Source organism: Molossus molossus, unplaced genomic scaffold (assembly GCF_014108415.1).
Source record: "Molossus molossus isolate mMolMol1 unplaced genomic scaffold, mMolMol1.p scaffold_m16_p_17, whole genome shotgun sequence".
Taxonomy (NCBI): Eukaryota; Metazoa; Chordata; class Mammalia; order Chiroptera; family Molossidae; genus Molossus; species Molossus molossus.
In genome coordinates, this window is record NW_023425352.1 from 54,197,559 (window position 1) to 54,215,450 (window position 17,892).

General features: G+C 39.6%; 2 protein-coding genes and 1 pseudogene across 6 annotated transcripts in view; 2 read left to right on the forward strand and 1 right to left on the reverse strand.

Annotated features, from left to right (window-relative positions):
• The window catches only part of FAM149B1 (family with sequence similarity 149 member B1), a 67,973-nt gene extending 58,002 nt beyond the window's left edge, over positions 1 to 9,971 (forward strand). The window contains exons 10-14 of one of the 5 annotated variants that reach the window (XM_036265734.1): positions 2,796 to 3,020; positions 4,462 to 4,585; positions 4,820 to 4,945; positions 7,647 to 7,725; positions 8,838 to 9,958. In XM_036265734.1, coding sequence (XP_036121627.1) covers positions 2,796 to 3,020; positions 4,462 to 4,585; positions 4,820 to 4,945; positions 7,647 to 7,725; positions 8,838 to 8,911 — 628 coding nt within the window. In that variant the 3' untranslated portion in view covers positions 8,912 to 9,958. Of the gene's footprint in view, positions 1 to 2,795; positions 3,021 to 4,461; positions 4,586 to 4,819; positions 4,946 to 7,646; positions 7,726 to 8,837 lie in introns of all 5 variants that reach the window. The other 4 variants (XM_036265733.1, XM_036265732.1, XM_036265731.1 and 1 more) reach the window with 4 other exon arrangements.
• A 109-nt stretch (positions 9,972 to 10,080) lies between these two features.
• Positions 10,081 to 16,450, reverse strand: DNAJC9 (DnaJ heat shock protein family (Hsp40) member C9). Its single transcript, XM_036265261.1, has 5 exons — positions 15,692 to 16,450; positions 15,403 to 15,543; positions 13,461 to 13,715; positions 11,536 to 11,616; positions 10,081 to 11,194 (listed from the first exon to the last, which is right to left on the reverse strand). The coding sequence occupies exons 1-5, from the start codon at positions 15,869 to 15,871 to the stop codon at positions 11,075 to 11,077; spliced, it is 777 nt and encodes a 258-aa protein (XP_036121154.1). The 5' UTR covers positions 15,872 to 16,450; the 3' UTR covers positions 10,081 to 11,074.
• LOC118632825 lies at positions 14,079 to 14,225 on the forward strand (annotated as a pseudogene).
• Positions 16,451 to 17,892: the final 1,442 nt, after the last annotated feature.

Consider the following 17,892-nt stretch of genomic DNA (forward strand, 5'->3'; position numbering starts at 1 on the left):
TTGTGATTGAGTGTCAAGTGTATGGTACCCAGAGTGAGTGTTATGGCAGTCCCAAAGAAAGAAGGCATTTTGGTGGATAAGTGTAGATTTTGAATTCTTCTTTGAATAAGCAGTGAAAAGCAGAAAAACTAGTCTAGGTAGGAGAAATGGTGTGGGAAAAGATTTGGAGATGGTAAAACATAAAATATTTAGAAGGACCATTTTTGCTATAGGATAGGAAATAGGTCAGAACTTTAAGCTTCTGACCAAAGATTATTGACAACTTTCTGGAATTAAAATAGACCATGGTGCCCTGGCCGGTTTGGCTCAGTGGTTGGAGTGTCAGCCTGCAGACCAGAGAGTCCAGGGTTCAGTTCCTGCTAAGGGCACGTATCTTGGTTGCAGTTTGTCCCCAGCCCCAGTTGGGGTCATGTGTCTCTCTCACGTCAATGTTTCTCTCTCTCTTCCTCCCTCTCTATCTGAAGATAAATGCAAAAATGTCCTCGGATGAGAATACAAAAATAAATAAATAAAAATAAAATAGACCATGGTATGATTAGTGGGAAAGAAGACTATGAAATTAATGAAGATTGGGAACAAACCGGGGGGAGGGAGTATTGAATGCCATGTTTTTGAGATCCATCCATGTTGCATTTTATCTTTTCCTTTATTGCCAAGCAGTAATCTAGTCTAAGAATATACACTTTTTAAAAATCCATTCTTCTGTTAATGAACACTTGGGCTGTTTCCAAGTTGGAGCTATTATGCATAAAAGCACCATAAATATTCTTGCACAGGTCTTTTTTGTGAACCTATGTTCTCATTTTTCTTGGGTCAATATCTAGAATTGAAACTGCCATACAGTTTTCCAACACAGTTGTACCATTTTACACACCTACCAGTAATGTCTAAGTTTCAGTTGGGGAGCACATATATTAAAATCAGGAATTTGAAAAGTCTCACAGCAGTAGAACATATGTCGGATTGAAACGGTAGGAACTGAAGGTAAGGAATCTAATGCAAGAGTTCATCCATGGGCCACTCACGGTCTGTATTCAAGGTGTCGCAAAGGATGAGAAAGTAATGAGATATAGTAGGAGATATTGTAAAAGAAATAAAATTCTATAAAAATAGAGGAATCATGATTTAACTCTGAGATTTCAAACTCAAGGAAAGCTTGTTTGGGAAGATGAGTTGGTTTGGGGTGTGTTGAGTTTACAATGATGGGCCATTTTATGGGAAATATGGAAGAGGTCAGATTTGGCAGTTGATCTGAAGTCACTTGGCTAGAGATGATAATCGAATCCAGAATTATGAAAGCAGGGTGTGTAAAGAAAATGCATAAGTGAATGATTAGGTAAGCAGGAAGGCCAGAAAGATCTCTTGTAATGCGGAAGGCTTAGTCCTATTCCTTGATAGGTGCTTTCCCTTCAAAGTTCTCCAAACACTGAGGCATATTTTGCACTAGAGGACACCAATGTGGCCTGAAAGGATGAGGAATTTGCTAAAAGTCAAAGTGCGTATGGCAGAGCTTTAGTGTTTCACTTTCCCTTCATTTCATTGTGCAAACACTGTCTCTTAGGTGCCTTACAATAGAGCCAGGCATCCTCTCATCTGCTTAAAAAACAAAAACAAAACCCTGAATTTGTAGGGTTTTGCTACTGAACTGTTTGGGCAAGGTATTTTATTTAACCGAGTACTAACATCAAAGTGTTCTATCTCACAGTTGTTTATGCAAATGAGGACCTACTGTGGTCCTACTGCCCTTGGCAGCACAAAGCTCTGGACACTTTGCCTGCTCCCAGGTTTCCAAGGAACCCAAACCTCTACCCCTGCAAGTTCCAGTTAGCTCAGCAGTTTAATCTCTGCAGTGGGAGCCACACTGCTCCCAAGTAGCAATTTTTGCCTTTCAACTAAGTCTTTCTCATGACATTATTTCAGCACAAAAGAATGCCTCAAATATGGCAGGAATCTCAGTCCCTGAGGTAAACTTTTGAGAAGCACTTCAGAGAAGTGCTTCAGATTATCCGTCACTGGTACCTAAAGGGAGTGACTGTGATGGCAGGTGAATAAAGGACTTGATTTCCCCAATCTCCATCCTAGTGAATTATGTAGATGACTGAAATCATGTCTTTTTTAAAAAAGATTTCAAATAGACTTTTAGAGAGAGGAAGGGAGAGAGAGAAACATCAAAGTGAGAGCAAAACATTGATTGGATGCCTCCTGCATGCCCACTGCTGGGGATCAAGACTGCATCCCCAGCATGTGCCCAGACCAGGAATCGAAGCTTTTGGTGCATGGGATGACTTGATGCTCAACCAGCTGAACCTCACTGGTCAGGGCATCATGTCCCTCTCTCTCTCTCTCTTTTTTTTTAATCCTCACCCAAGGACATCTTTGCATTTATCTTCAGATAGAGCAGGAGGGAAAGAGGAAGAGAAAGAGAGAAACATCGATGTTGAGAGAGAGACATCAAGTGGCTGCCGCACACATGACCCCAACTGGGACCGGGGACAAACTGCAACTGAGGTATGTGCCCTTAGTGGGAACCGAACCCGGGCCTCTCTGGTCCACAGGCCAACGCTCCAACCACTGAGCCAAACCAGCCAGGGCCACCACGTCCCTCTTTTAAGAACACATTCTCATGCCTGAATTAGATTATGTAATTTCTAGAAACCAGTTACATATTGAACAGTTTTTACTTTTGCATTTTCGTTCTTTAATGTATTTTACAGTCTGTTTTATACCCTTTTGAGTTTTGTCTCCTGGTACAGAGCAATCTTGATTTCACTGTGGGTTTCTGATTTGGCCACTAGAGATCTTGATGACAAGCTACTTATGAGGCCTGGGTCCAGTACCACCCTTTCAACCCGAAATTGGTCAAATCGAGCCCTAGAGCTTTGTACATCATCTCTGTCATATACAGTGCAGTCTGCCAGGAGACGCAATCCCCCACCACGTACTCTTCATCCCATCAGCACAAGCCATTCTCGAGCTGGAACACCAAGACCTGTGGAAGAAATCCTCAGAGGATCCCGAGTGTAGGTTTCAAAAGCAGAATTTCTGGAAATTGTGGTAAAACTAATGAAGAATTTTACATACAACGTGAATTTAAATATAATATTGAAATATATGTATAGAAACTAATCATTATGTACCATGATAGATTACACACTGGTTTAAATCCATCCACTACAGAAAAAATGAGTTTAAATTTGAATTAAATACAGATACTGGGTCTTTCTTTTGATTTAGCTAAAGATCTCTATTTCTACAAATAAAATGCTGGCTAGAATACTTCAGTGACATCAAGGGAATAAAAGAAATATGTATTTTATTAAACATTTTCCTTAGTGGGAACATGTTCAGTGAAATTCATCCCAAACAAACAGTTAATTCTCCTTTAATGTTTTTCTGTACCATTGGGAACTGCTTCTTCTATTGACAATGAAAAATTCACAAACCTCAGAGAAGTAGTTGCTTACAGCTTATGTTCCAGGAAAAATACCCCTGAGTACTTCTTAGGAAATAACACTAAATATTCTCTCCCCTTTTCTCACCTTTCATTCACTAGACACTCTGAGCTTCATTGCACAAAAAATACCTAGAAGCCAATTTTTAAAATCAAATTCTTTAGTTAATTCACAAAGTATCTCAGGGTGGTTGATTTTTAAGATTATGATCAAAGATATGAGATAATAAGGCCGTAACTCGTGTTTTGAATTCAGCTTCTAAATTAAGCACATCACTATACTTCTATCCCAACTGATCTATTTCTCACTATAATTTATCCCAATACTCACTGAAAGAAATGTCCAAAACCACCAGAAGTCTGTCAGGGCACCAGGGTTCACCTATTTTATTATGTTGCTGAGGCTCTATCTATTTTGAAACGGCTATAGATTCATTCATTTAGGAGTGAGTGGTCTTGATGTATAATTAGTTTCTCAACTCTTCTGACAGTGCTTTTTTTCAAAGTGTAAAAGGAAGTTGTTTTGCTTTTTCTGGGACAAGAAAGTATCATTCCGTTTCAATTAATGTCTTGGGTATGAGTAATACAGCAAACTGCTCCAAATCCCATGGAAGAAAATGAAAGTTTAGGTCTTTTACTGTGCGTTATAGTTATTAGTCAAAAGGACAATCAGAAGGCTCAGAACAGTGGAGAATTCCATCAGATATGAACTTACAAATCCATTATTGGTAGAGAAGTGCAACACCAGATAGGGAAAGCTGTTTTATCCCAACTTTCTGTGAGAGAAAGACTAAACTTCTGCTGTGTATCCAGGATATTTTCAACAAATATCATAAAATACTATGAAAAAAATCCTCTCATTGAGATCTCTTTACTTAAAAACTTAAGACAGCTTAGTTTTCTATGTATAACATTAAACTCATATTTCATTTATTTGATTCTGATTACTTTGTTTGTATTGTTCTAACTTTATGCTTTCATGTCTTGGTGTTCACTGGTGGGATCTGCAGCCCAGTGGTGGCCAACTCGCTCTCTTCCCCCTCACCAATGCTCCTGAGTCGAAATAATCTGCTGCCACCTATTGGCACAGCTGAAGTGGAACACTTGAGCACTGCGGGGCCACAAAGGCAATCGGTAAGTCTCTTTCCAGTTGCCTTTCCCTGTGCTTCCTCATGGGCAAGTAATTCTGCAGGATCTGTATTCTGGTCTTAATTTATACTATATTTTGTCAAAAGTACATACTGAATTCTGTTTAATGACAATGGAACAAGAGGTGCTTGGCCTGCAGTTACCATACTTGGTAAGGTTGATGGAGAATATGCACAACAAATTGTTTTAATTGTTTCTGTAATTTTGTCTCCTCCACAGAAAACCCATGGTGATTCCAATCGAGCCCGAAGTGCGGTGGTGAATGAGCCTAAACATCAACAACCCCAGGAGAGGCTCCTTTTACCTGACTTTTTCTCCAGGCCCAATACAACTCAGTCATTTTTGGTAGTGACATGTTTCCTCTATGGTCTTGATAGTTGCGGAAAGGAAAAAACTAGTTTGGCAGACTTAAGATTTTACATAGTGGCTTTAACTCGAAGCATAAAAATTGAGGTTCTAATAATTACAATAGTGTTTTAAGTACATTTTGTTGAAATTCTAACTGGTCTCTGCCACTCATTCTTTTAACTTGTAGAATAAGGTAAAATGCAAATTAAACCTGAGATATCACTGGAGGCAAAAATGACAAAACTGAAGCTGTCCTACTTCGAGCACATCAGGAGAAGGGAACGTTCTTTGGAAAAGACAATAATGCTGGGAAAAATAGAAGGCAGCAGGAACAGAGGAAAACCAAATATGAGATGAACTGACTCCGTAACAGAAACCATAGGCACGAGTCTACAGGAGCTGAGCAGGGCTGCTGAGGACAGGACACTGTGCATATCACTCATTCCTAAGGTCACCAGGAGTCAGAGCCAACTCAGCATGTAACACACACAAATGCCTTATGTATAAATTACAAATTCTAAACAAAGTAAAAGTTGAGATATTTCTGAAAATAAACCCCAGTGCATATCAGATCAGCATAACTTCCTTCTCAAAAAGGCTGCCTTCATGGACTTATACTAGTAATGATATCAGATAATGAAGTGGACTGGTGGATGGGCAAATTAGAACTTGCATCTTTTTAGTTGTTTGAGATGCTAACATTACCTTACCATGTCAGGTAAATTTACTTGCCCCTTTACTTTTAAGTAAGAGAAAAACCTGGTTGGGAGATTGGAAGTCATGCATTGGCCTTGCCCAATTGAACACCAGAAGCTAAGCCTCACCTCTTCTGCTTTGAGGCAAAAGGGCTTGTTGAGGCTGGGGAAGTGACCGGGACCACACTTAGTGCCCCGAAACAGTGGCTGCACAACCTATACCAGTTTTCAGCGTGGTGGTGTTTGCAGCCCACTTATCCCAACTCATAACCCTTGAACTGTTAGAACCTAAAGTGCTGTACAATCGTTCCTCCACTAGAAAAAAGAGAATGAATGGGTGGACACTGCATTAGTATCCTGGGGCTGCCGTAACAAATTACCACAAACTGGATGGCTTAAAACAATAGAAATTTATTCTGTTCAAAAATCTAAAAGTCCAAACAAAATAAAGGTGTGGGCTGAACCATGATGCCGATGCAGACTAGGGAAGAATGCTTCTTCCTAGCTTCTGGTGGTTGCCAGCAATCCTTGGTATTTCTTGGCTTGCAGCTGCTTCACTCTGATTTCTGCCTGTCTTCATTTGGCCTGCTTCCAAATTTCCCTCTTATGATTACCAGTCACTGAATTTAGAGCTCACCTTAATCCAGTATGACCTCAACTTAACTTGATTATATCTGCATAGACACTATTTCCAAATAAAGCCACATTACAGGTCCTAGGGGGGACACTATAGACCTCAGGACGCTTGACTTAGGGTAAGATTCACCCAAACACGGGCAAAAGGGAAATGTGAGCATTTCTAATTCTTACTGGATGTGAACACTAGGGAGTTTGACAAACTTAATTACATTTGTCTTCTTATAATTTGATCCAGAACATTTATTAAGCAGTGCTTGATAATTATATCCTATGGCTAGTTTCTCTCATATCAAACATTTAATTTTGGTTGCCTTAGGAGTAAAGCTGAAAACATGAAAAAAAATGTAAAGTTTCTTCATTTTCACAGTTTATAATAAAAAGTAAAAATTTCTTACCTTAGCTATTTCTCTCACAATTTTCTGTCATGAAAAGGGAATGAGTTAGGAACTCGATGTAACAGAGCACTAGATCTGAGTCCTGGGCCTGGCACTGCCAGACCAGCATTCTGCCCCTGTGTTCTCACCTGGAAAGGGAGTCAGTCCACTACGGTCCATGTGCCATTTGGCTTACTGCCTGTTTTTATTTTTAAAAAAGTTTTATTAGGGCAGAGCCACCATGCTCATTCACGTAACTGTCTCTGGCTGCTTTCCCACTACAACTGCAGAGTTGCACAGGTCCAGCAACGGCAGTGTGGACCACAAAGTCTAGAATATTTACCATCTGGCCCTCTACAAATAAGTTTGCTGACACCTGATAAAAAACATGGGCTTTCACCAGAAAAAAATTCCAGAAATCTCTAGACTCTAGTGCTCTGACACAGATCTGAGGGAGGTTTTTAAGTCCACAAGTGCCAGTGAGATGGCATGGATAGTTTTGATATTTTGCATTTTAATATTTTAGTCAGATCTTAAAAATTTTAAATCCCATAAGGTAATTTTGCAATGTTTGGGTTTTATATTTCAAGTATAGACATAAAGTCATGGATGTTTCAATGCTGCTGAAAAGGCTCTGTTCTGTTATTTTAAACAGCAGGCAATTGAAATTAGATAAAATTCTCTTGGCAGCCAATTATATTTAGAAACATTAAACCATATGGATTATTTAAAAATGCCAAGATTTTATTAAAGGCATATTAATGAAGTCGTAGAACTTGCCATTTTTACAAGGTAACAAATGGTTTTGTGGGCTTCTGGCTTGGGTTTTCCTTGGAATATGAGAGTACACTCAGCCAACCTGTCCCCTTGGAATAGCAGATAATGGCATTTACATTGTTGTCCAATTTCAAGATTTTCCCTTGTAAATCTACTAACATAGTATCCTTTGGGAGACACAGCATTGTAAGTGTCTCCTCTTTTCTTTTTCAGCCGGACACGCAGTATCATCATTCATGTGCTGTTGAGTGTCCTCATCAGGCCCGACCTGGTAGGGGATCTGCAGGGACAGGTGGGGCCATGACTGATATTTTACTACTATGTTAAGACCCTGCCTTTATCTTTTTTTCTTCTATGCTTATTTTCTTTTACTCTGGATTTTATTATATTTTGTTTTCCTACATCTTTGTAAGTCACCTCAAATTCACTTTGGGAAATGGGGTATAATAAAGACAGAGAAGAACTCTATAGTTCAGAGCCACAGAGTTCCGGAATTGTTTCCTCACATGTAAATTAACCTCTCACCACTCTGGCAAAGTAAACAATATTTTTTTTTAAATCTAAAAAAATTCAGCCAAATAAATTACTGTCATAACATTCAAACACTGCATTGTTATTATGTAGGCAAAACCCATATGCTATAGATTAAGCTGCTTAGGTCAAGTTAACCTGCTAGGCAAAGGTAAGACAAAAGAAATTCTAAAATGTCAAGATATGCTGAGTCTGATTCTATCCCACTTACTTTCTGACTTCTAAGTTATATTCTGTAGTTTCTATTTTCACATGAGTGATGGGAGAAAATTTAAAAATGTCTTAATTCTTCCTATAATGGCCTTCTTACCACCGTCAGGTCATTCTCACTATGTTGTAGGTGAAATTTAGAAGAGGGGCAATTGATATGTTTGCTGTTAATAAGATTAATCAGCTAGTATGTTAAAAAGTAATCTGCCTCAAATGATCTCTGTAGTTCAAGTGAATTCTCTTAGTTCCATTCTTAGTGGCAGTAAGATAGTCTTTGAATGCTTCAATGGATTTTCTTCTTGGATCAGTCTTCATAGAGAGGCAATCCTATCTCTGAGCTAAGTTATTACATTCGGCCATGTTGATGGTCAGGTGTAACTAGGGTGACATTTAGTTAAGTGAAACACATTTTAGTCTTTTTCAATTAGTGGGCTCTTCTCTAAAACTAGGTTACTGCTTTCATATCTTAATAGTTTTATTTTTTTCCATAAAATATGCAAGGTATTTATTGCTTTGGTAAATACACACTTTACTACTTATTCCTAATCTCCAAATTTAAAGTCCAACTGATTATTGGAGCAAAAAAGTCTAGATATGAATTTGAGTTTACCAAATCGAGAATGTCTACTAATGTTACTCTACGCTGTCCTCTTTGTCTGACAGGTCCTCAATTACATGGCTCTACAAAATCTCAAAACAGAGGTGGACCCGTCTCTAGAACCAGGCAGGGACCATAGGGCAAATGAGAAGAACCTGCTTCAGGCTATAGGGAACACGTGGGAAGACTTCATAAATCAGCGTTCACTCATCGTGTGACGCAGAGTTTGTTTACAAGAAGACACCTTGAAACTATCTTCATGAAGATGTTTTGGTAAAACTGAGAAAACACCACTGTACATGCCAAAGATTACATGGGTACTGTTTCTATATCCAGTTACTGTCTTCTTTCAGCATTAAGTTAAACTATTCCACTAGGCAGTAAAGTTTGTACCCTAAGATGTAACAAAAGAATAACTACTCTCAGATCACTGCTCATGTTGTCTGTTAACAATGAACAGTTCAATTATAGAATTCTATGAGACTATACACAAACAAAAAGCAGCAAATGATTGATAACATTAAGTTATTAGCATTGGAATACTTCTGCTTATATTAATTTCTAGAGAGTTATATTCAGTTTTAAGTCATTTTTAGGAGACAGGGCTGTCAAAATCTGAGCTACTCATCAAACAGATGTCATTCCTAAAGCTTTCTCTTTACATGTTCAATCCCATAGGAAGGGGTAACTAAAGACAAAAATGTTAAACACTGGTGTAAAGTAACATATGCAATGAATCATAATGCGTATTACTTTTTTCAGATAGGACAGCTCAACCTCACAATGCCTGCTTGATATCAGGTTATGCTTCTTTTCTTAAAGTACTTTAGTGGTCATATTTTTTCCAACTATTAAACTCCACTTGCCAGATTTTTCTCCTGTAACTCTAAAAGTCAATTAAAAAATTTATAGAATCTTTCTATTAGTGAGCCAGTAAGATGCAATTCCCTAAAATTTCAGACACCTGGCAATTATTCCAGTATGAACATAAGAGCAGAAGTAGAGGACTTAGGCATTCTTCTGATTTTACCATGGACCTTTTCCTTAGTGTACTCATGAATGCAAGCAATGGTTTTAACTATGGCTTAAATTTATCTTATTTAAATTTCATTGAATTTTAATTTTGATGATCATACCAGCTCTAGATCTTATTGTTAATTTTCAAAGGGATAAAGTGATTATAAATTGGGGTAATTTTAATTTTTTTATTATATCAAAGTGTTCTAATGCTATTATATGAAGACAGATGCTTCAACCTGCATTAAATTTTATTTTAATACAAATAAAGAGTATTTTTAACTTGTTTATAACCACAAACTGAAAACGTCATGTGCTCATCTCTGATAAATTATACATAACAGAAGGCTTATTTCATGCATATGACATTGAATATATTAGTTTACAAATCAGAGATTTTAAGTTGTACATTCCCTAAAATATTTCCATATATTCTAATGAATACATATAATTTGACTACATCTAAGTGAAGATCTGTTCTATTACCACACATCAATACCATGAATGCATGAAAAGAAACCACTGATGAAGCCATCAGAGTTAGAGTGAAGAGTCAAGGAAGCCTCTAAAACTCAAATTTACCCAACCTCCCTCACCCTTTCCTAGATGAGAAAAAAAGTTCAGTGACCTGCCCAAGGATGTTCAGCAGTAACAGCCCAGTGATCATTAAAAACTTGTTATTTTTTACTTGTTTAATCATGTATAAGTCTTATAAAGATATTTGAAATAATGTGAACACCTGTTTCTCCTATACTTGAACCAAAGAGTACAAAACATGGTTGAGTAAAACAAACCAAAAGGAGAGGATCTATTCAAGAATATTATGACAGAAAGCAAACTGTCAAGTATTCGGAAGACAGATGTCCAGCAAGTGTTCTAAAGGCATTCTAGCTAGGCGGAGTACCAGTTCTAATAAACATGCACATCAGTCAGAATACTCTGCAGCTCATTTTGTGTGGCAAAATGACAGCTGGTAAAGGAAGTATGGACAGACCCAGATTCTAGATAAAGTTCTTTGTACAGAAGATCCACAGAAGCAAGTGCTGTCAGAAGTATACCAACCTTCCCCTTTCTCTCCCCTCAACCACCACCACCAAATTCCTTCATAGGACTTCACAGATACCTAAGATCAGGCTGAGAGATTCTGATTTACATGCTTAATCTGAATAATTTAGGTGGAAAAAGCAACTTAAGGGTTGAATTGACTTTTGTCTTCAAATCTTGACTGTACCTTTCCTACAATGGCATCAATTAACACCTAAGGATTTTTGAAGAGAAAATTCCATTATTTCTTTTCTTTCTTGAGAGCCGTTTTTTTCCCTCCTCGTTTGGAAGATTTGCAGTATTTTGCTTCCATCTGAGCCAGAAAATTGTCCATTTCCTTTTGCCGATCCTTTTGTCTGCTCTGTTTGAGAGTTAAAAACACAAGCTTTCAAAACACAAGACTATCCAAAGAGACAAAAGGGAGAATGGGGAGTAAATACAGATGGGTAAGGGGTTTCTCTGTAGGATGATGAAATGTTCTGACTTAGTGCTGATGGTTGTAGAACTTGATAAATATACTAAAAACCATTGAATTGTACACTTTAAAAAGATGAATATATGATATGTGAATTATATCTTAAAAGAAAAAAAAACAAACAAAATACAACACAATACATATACTCCAAAGAAAATATTAGCTGTAAGAATCAGAACATGAAAGAAATGGCGGCAACCTTCACAGACAGCCTGCCACAAGTTTACCTGAATGAGTGCTTTCAAGTTATCTTCTTCAAGTCCCAACTCCTTCCTGCTCAATTCTGCTTCTTTAGCCTCTTCCTGAGCCTAAAATACAAACTCAAATGAGATTCCACAGCAACTGTGTGTATGTGTGTGGGTGCGTGCGCCCTCTTTGCCAAAAGCAAATCTATAAGACCCTTTCAATTTGAGGATTATTTAGAATAAAGTTACACAAACATGTCATTCGTTAAAAGTCAAAATTGCTGAAAGCAAGCGGTATACCCTGATACCAGTAAGCATTTCTGAGTTTTCTCCATTTCTACTTGTTAAGGGTAGCAAGTAGTTTGGTATTAATGACCACGTGGTGATAGGAAGGAAAACAAAGTGCTTAGAAAGCTAAGAAAAGTCACTTAAACCAAGGATGCCCTAAAAATTATTGCCAGGATACAGGCACCTCAGTCAGATTCCTCCTCTGGAAACCCAATTTATGGTGGCAGCCTTGAAAGCAACCCTGGTTTAAAATTTCTCAAGTAATCAGAATAAATGCTAACAAATTCAGTTCTAACCTTTCTTTACCTGATTTCAAAGCCACCTTTTTTGCTAAATTTTCTTAGGGCACTGATTCCAAAATACACTAGAATACCTTGGGAAAGGTTAATAAGTTGGTTCTTTCCTTCAGGGCAACAACTAAAACTATTAAGAGGTCCCAATTCCAATGGGTTTCCAAAATAGTAATAAATACTATTAATACTAGGAATGATGATACATTAGGATCTTGTTATCCCAATAAAGAGACACAGTTTCCAATGTCTACTTTCAGTTTTTGTATCCAGTTTCTTTTAATACTATATCCCTCTTCCCCAAGTTTGCTGAAGTCTCTCTCAATACTATGCCAACCCCTCCCCCCAAGGCTCTAGGAAAGGTTCTTGAGCTACTACTACTTACTGTGTGCTCAGTTTCACCGGAGAAAATAATCACCAACTTAAAATGTCAGCTTGAGTCTAAATAAATGTAGCCTATTGGCCAAAATGATAGCTCTTGATACAGAAATCCACTTCTCCCAACACATCAGCTTTCCCTTGTGTGTTATTTATTTTGTATCTAAGGGCTGCAGACCTACTTTCACTCCCAATCCAGCCATACCAAATAAGTTATCCACCTCAGGTACCCTCCAAAGATCTAAAATCTTACACTGTATGCTCTCCATGGAACTCTTATTATGAAAGCCAGGTTGAGGCAATGGTTACTTGAGTACCAGTCTGGTTTTCTCTGAAAGACCTGAGGCACAGGTGTTCACTACTTTGAAACTACCCCCTCCCAGATCCCCAGCTGTCCTTAAGCTCCTTTCCCCTACCATCACCAACTCCAGTTTAATATGGGTGTAAAGGACGTACAGGTCTCAATCCCCGATTCTCCAAAAAGCATTCCTCAAAGTGTGTTTGGAAAGACACCACCAAAATAAACCGAACAGTTTGTTTTAGAATATTCTGGCCCAACTCAAGAATCAATCAGGGCAAGAGCAAAGGAATCTGTATTAATGAAACACAGTATTTTTTTTTTTTTTTTTAAGACAGCTTCTGTTGTCCTCACTCACCCCCTTAATCAAGTGAGAACCACTGTCTAGCCTATGAATCTGGACTCCATTACTGAGAAATGCCCCAGGAAAGCTACAAGAACTCGTCCATATGAAGAATGTTCCAGTGTTACTTTAAGATGATAATTTTCTAAATAATCCACATAGTAAAATCCCCTTGAGCACAACATACTAGGGAGAATAAGCTTCTCTTGATGAACTGGTAATACTCATTTTATTAGAAGAGAACTACATAGCAAATTAATCCTTATCCTTATTTCAGTTATTTTGTCTGTATTTCCATTACTGTTAAATATCCTCAAATTGGTTTGGAAGCAGTCAAGATATAAATAATAAGTAGCATTCAAAGTCTTACCCTCCTTTTCCTAGCATTCATCTTTTGCTTCGATTCTTTGACAAAGATATTATAGGATGGGACCTCTCCAGCATCAATGGCTTGCTGAATAATGTTCCTTATCCTGGGTTCCTCTGTGTACTGCACACACAGCACAGACTCCATGATCTGATCCATGTCCCCTTTAAAGTCCAGATAGGCCTGTTTAATATCAGCCAGCTCTTCTTCAGAACCTTTGTATGTCTTTTCAAAAGCTTGAATGTCTTCTAGAGATATCTAAACAAATAAGAAACATATGCTTTAACTTTGAGAGTTTCATTTTTAAAGATATACAAGTAAAACTAAATTTAGTTGTTAAAATGCTGCCCTGGCCAGTTTGGCTCAGTGGTTAGAGCGTCGACCTGCAGTCCTGAGAGACCCGGGTTCGGTTCCCGCTAAGGGCGCGTACCTCGGCTGCAGTTTGTCCCCGGCCCTGGTCGGTCGTGCAGGTGGCAGCCACTCGATGTGTTCCTTTCATATTGATGTTTCTCTCTCTCTCTCTCTGTTCCTCTCTCCCCCTCCCACTCTACCTGAACAAAAAAATGGGAAAATGTCCTCAGGTGAGGATAAAAAATAAAAAAAAAAAAATGTTTCTCCCCAACCCCCTGGTATTAGGCAAGGAGACACCTTATTGGTGGAGTTGGTCTTATATCAATCAGGGGGGCAAAGCAGATGTACAATCCTTATTTCATCCTAGCTTGATGCCTGTATTGGTGGCCAGAGCTGTTTCATGCCTGAAGCACATAAAATTGTAATTCCTGGGTCTCTGAGGGGAAAAGATCAGAAACACTGGTCTCACAAGTAGATTATTAACAGAGGTTTTGGGAGGTGTGGTTTTAAAATATTTTGTGGGGCCCTGGCTGGTTGGCTCAGCGGTTGGAGCATCGGCCTGTGGACCAGAGAGTCCTGGGTTCAGTTCCCGCTAGGGGCACGTACCAAAAAATAAATTAAATAAAATATTTTGGGGGGGGTGTTGTGATTACTCTGTGGTAATGTAAGTGGTTCCAGTACAACTCCATTCTAGGCCCCTTAGGTCTAGAATATGCTTTTTAAGAGTGAACATATCACCTAACAGTTTTTGTGGCAGCTGTGCAATGTGACATGGATATGTGTTGTTCCACACATAAAACTGAATGCTATGAGATAAAATATAAATGGGCCACAATTGGATTTCAGAAAGTTTGTGTGGGGGTCTAGTATGGTAAGCCATATTAAAATTATTTCAGAGAGCAGTTATGGTGGCTCATATGTTCTCAGAAACCAGAATGTGTTTGAATTCAGTGTTGTTTTCATGAAAGTGCTTATCTGAATTGAGGGGGGAAGGACCATGAGAAGCACTTAAAGTGGGGCCTGGTACAGTTGTGGCTAATATATGAGCACTTACCTTTTTCTGGTTCAAAAAAAAAATGTTTCTCCCCAGATACAACAGTTGCATGAGTTGAAACTATTGCATGGAACCAAATTTTGTATGCCAAAGCTTTTCCAGAGTTCTCCCTAGTCCAACCTTCAAAGTTTCCAATGGTGTGTAGAGTGTATCCAGAGCCCAGAGAAACACTCAAGGCTTACATTTGAGTATTTTTTTTAAAAGCACATCTTGTAAAAAATTAACCCCTCCTTCCACTTCACTGCAAGCACTTACATCAACAAATAAGACCTATTTAAGTAAATGTGTGTATGTATACATCCAGAAAAACCACATGGTTCCACCTATCAGTTAAATACATTTGTTCTTCAGACACACAGTACATGATATCTCCTGAGGAGTGCCTCTGTGTTTGTGTATTTCAAAGCCAAATTCCCCTTCCTACACAACACAAAATGCAATGCCTCAGAGGCAGTAAATAAACGTTTGTTGAACAATGCGAACGAACAGTTGCGGAGAAGTCTCCAGAGTCTTACACCCTTTTGTTTTATTTATTTCTACCTTTTTAAAGAGCAACCTCCAATACGTCTCCCAGTCCCGATCTTGGTTGAGCACATCCGAATCCTCGTCCACTGTTCCCTGCTCATCGTACACTGCTCTCTGCTCTTTGTCACTCAGAACGGAATAGACTTTCCCAAGGATCTGCGAGGAAAGAGTATCCAAAGTCACCCTTACCCTTTCACGGAAACCGCGCCCCGAGAAACAGATTAGAAAACGCCAGGCCACGTCCCGGGCGAGCCACCCAGGTGGGCCAGTCAGCCGGAAGCCGGTGGAGCAGGGACTCGCGTACCTGGAAGCGGCGGGTGGCATCCTCCTTGTCGTCCTCACCCACCCGGTCCGGGTGCACTTGCAGGGACACCTTGTGGTAGCCGCGTCGCACCTCGCCGTCCGAGGCCTTTCGCCGCACACCCAACACCCGGTAAAGGTCGGCAGTGCCGAACACTTCCTCGCACTGCTCCAGCAGCCCCATGGCCCGCAGAGGTGCTAAGTTGGCAGAGCCTCCTCGAAAACAGTGAGTCCAGCAGCACTCAAGTTCCGAACTGCTTCCTTTTCCCGCGCAAAACGCCCAGGCCGCCGGCGTCACAAGAGGCGCAGGAAGGGGCGTGGCCACGACACCGCACTTTACGGCGTCTGCAAAGTGGAGCCTGGAAGGGCTAGCGAGCTTTGAAGCGGGGAGGCGGGCGTCCTAATTTCTCCTACCGCGGGAGCCACCTTACTCGGAGAAAGCGGAAGTAGCCTGTAGCCGCCACGCCCCCTCCCCCGCTGCGCTCCTCCCCTTACTCCATAAATCTGGCGCCTATCTTCTCCCATTGCGGAATCTTTTTCAATACGTGGAAGTCCCTATTAGGTTGTTTGTTTTTTAGCAAAAAACCAGCATGACATCGATATTTGGCAGTTCACACGACTCACATATATGTTGTTTTTTCCAAAGAACAATAATTAAATAGATTTGTTCTTTTTCAAAGATGCTCCTGACAAGAGTACATAGAGCTCTAAGGCCCAAATAATTTTGCAACCTACAGGGTGGGACTGCTGGGTAGGTACTTCCCTTGAGCCCTGCAAGAAAAAATTCTACATTAAACAAAAAGCAGAAAATAACAGGTCTTTAAAAAATTATTTATCTGATAGGACTTACAGATTTGACATTACAGAATCATTCCCATTCACCTCCAGCTCCTGAACCACCTTACACTTTGGTGGCGATAAGATGACCCAAACCCCCATCATAATAAAAATGTAAGCTGCTGAAGCAAAGGCTTTTTCTTTCTTTTTAAATGCTTTCTAAAGTACAGAGCTGATTTTGATTATATTAGATTGGAAGGTGGTAGCCAGACAAGCCGATGCAATCAACCAAGACATGGCAAGAAATATGTGCCGGAAAAAAAAAGAATGTGTGCCAGAAGACCCAAAGCAAGCTAGGGATAGAGAAAACTTGGGAAATCAGGGATAGGAGGAGCTGACACAGGAAATATGGCTGTACAAATTTTAGACAAAGGACAGACAAGGGCACAAAGTGGATGAAACTCGGTAGCTAAAAAAATACCTTACCTTAACCCATTTCATAGTAGTTCCCCTCACTGATCAGTACTTTTCAAAATCATATTCTCTTCTGCTCTACCAATTAAAGCTTCTCCTATCAAACTCTCCAGGGTATCTTTTTTTTTTTATCCTCACCCGAGGACACTTTGCAATTTTTTGTTCAGATAGAGTGGGGAGGGAGAGATAGAGAAACATCGAAGTGAAAGGGACACATCGAGTGGTTGCCACTCACACGACCCAACCAGGGCCAGGGACAAACTGCAACCGAGGTACATGCCCTTAGTGGGAACCGAACCCAGGTCTCCCTGGACTGCAGGCTGACGCTCTACTGCTGAGCCAAACCGGCCAGGGCTCCAGGGCATCTTTTAAACTTTCAGAGTTCCTATCATTTTCAAAGCTTTCCCTTTTCCATATCTAAGATCAAACCCAGGTAAAGTCAGTTCCTGTCTACTTGCCCTGCCTTCCAAGTCTCCTCTTCTCAAAAGAAGTGGAGGCCAACTAGCAACAATCCTGGGGAGACTTTGATGAACCCACAATTTGAGGTGGCTGTTAATTGTTCTGAGAATATAAAATCCAGAGGATAAAAAAAGTTGGAACATTCTTAGGGCTTTAGAATCTCCCCTATAAATCCCCTATATCCTAGTCTTATGCCAGAATTTGAAATCTGTATTATCCAGTGTGTGCACTAAAACCATTTAATCTGTGCTTGTGGTTGTACAATCCTGAGGTTAGGGTGGAGCAGATAATGTAATAGTGATACCTCGGTTCTCGAACATAATTCGTTCCAGGAGGACGGTCGAGAACCAAATTGTTCGAGAACCGAAGCAATGAAACCCAATAGGAAATAATGGAAACTGGATTAATTCGTTCCAAGCCCCAGAAAATGCCTATTTACTGGCCTAATTTGTATATAATATGTAGAAAAACATAAGTCTCAACAAGAAATAAAAG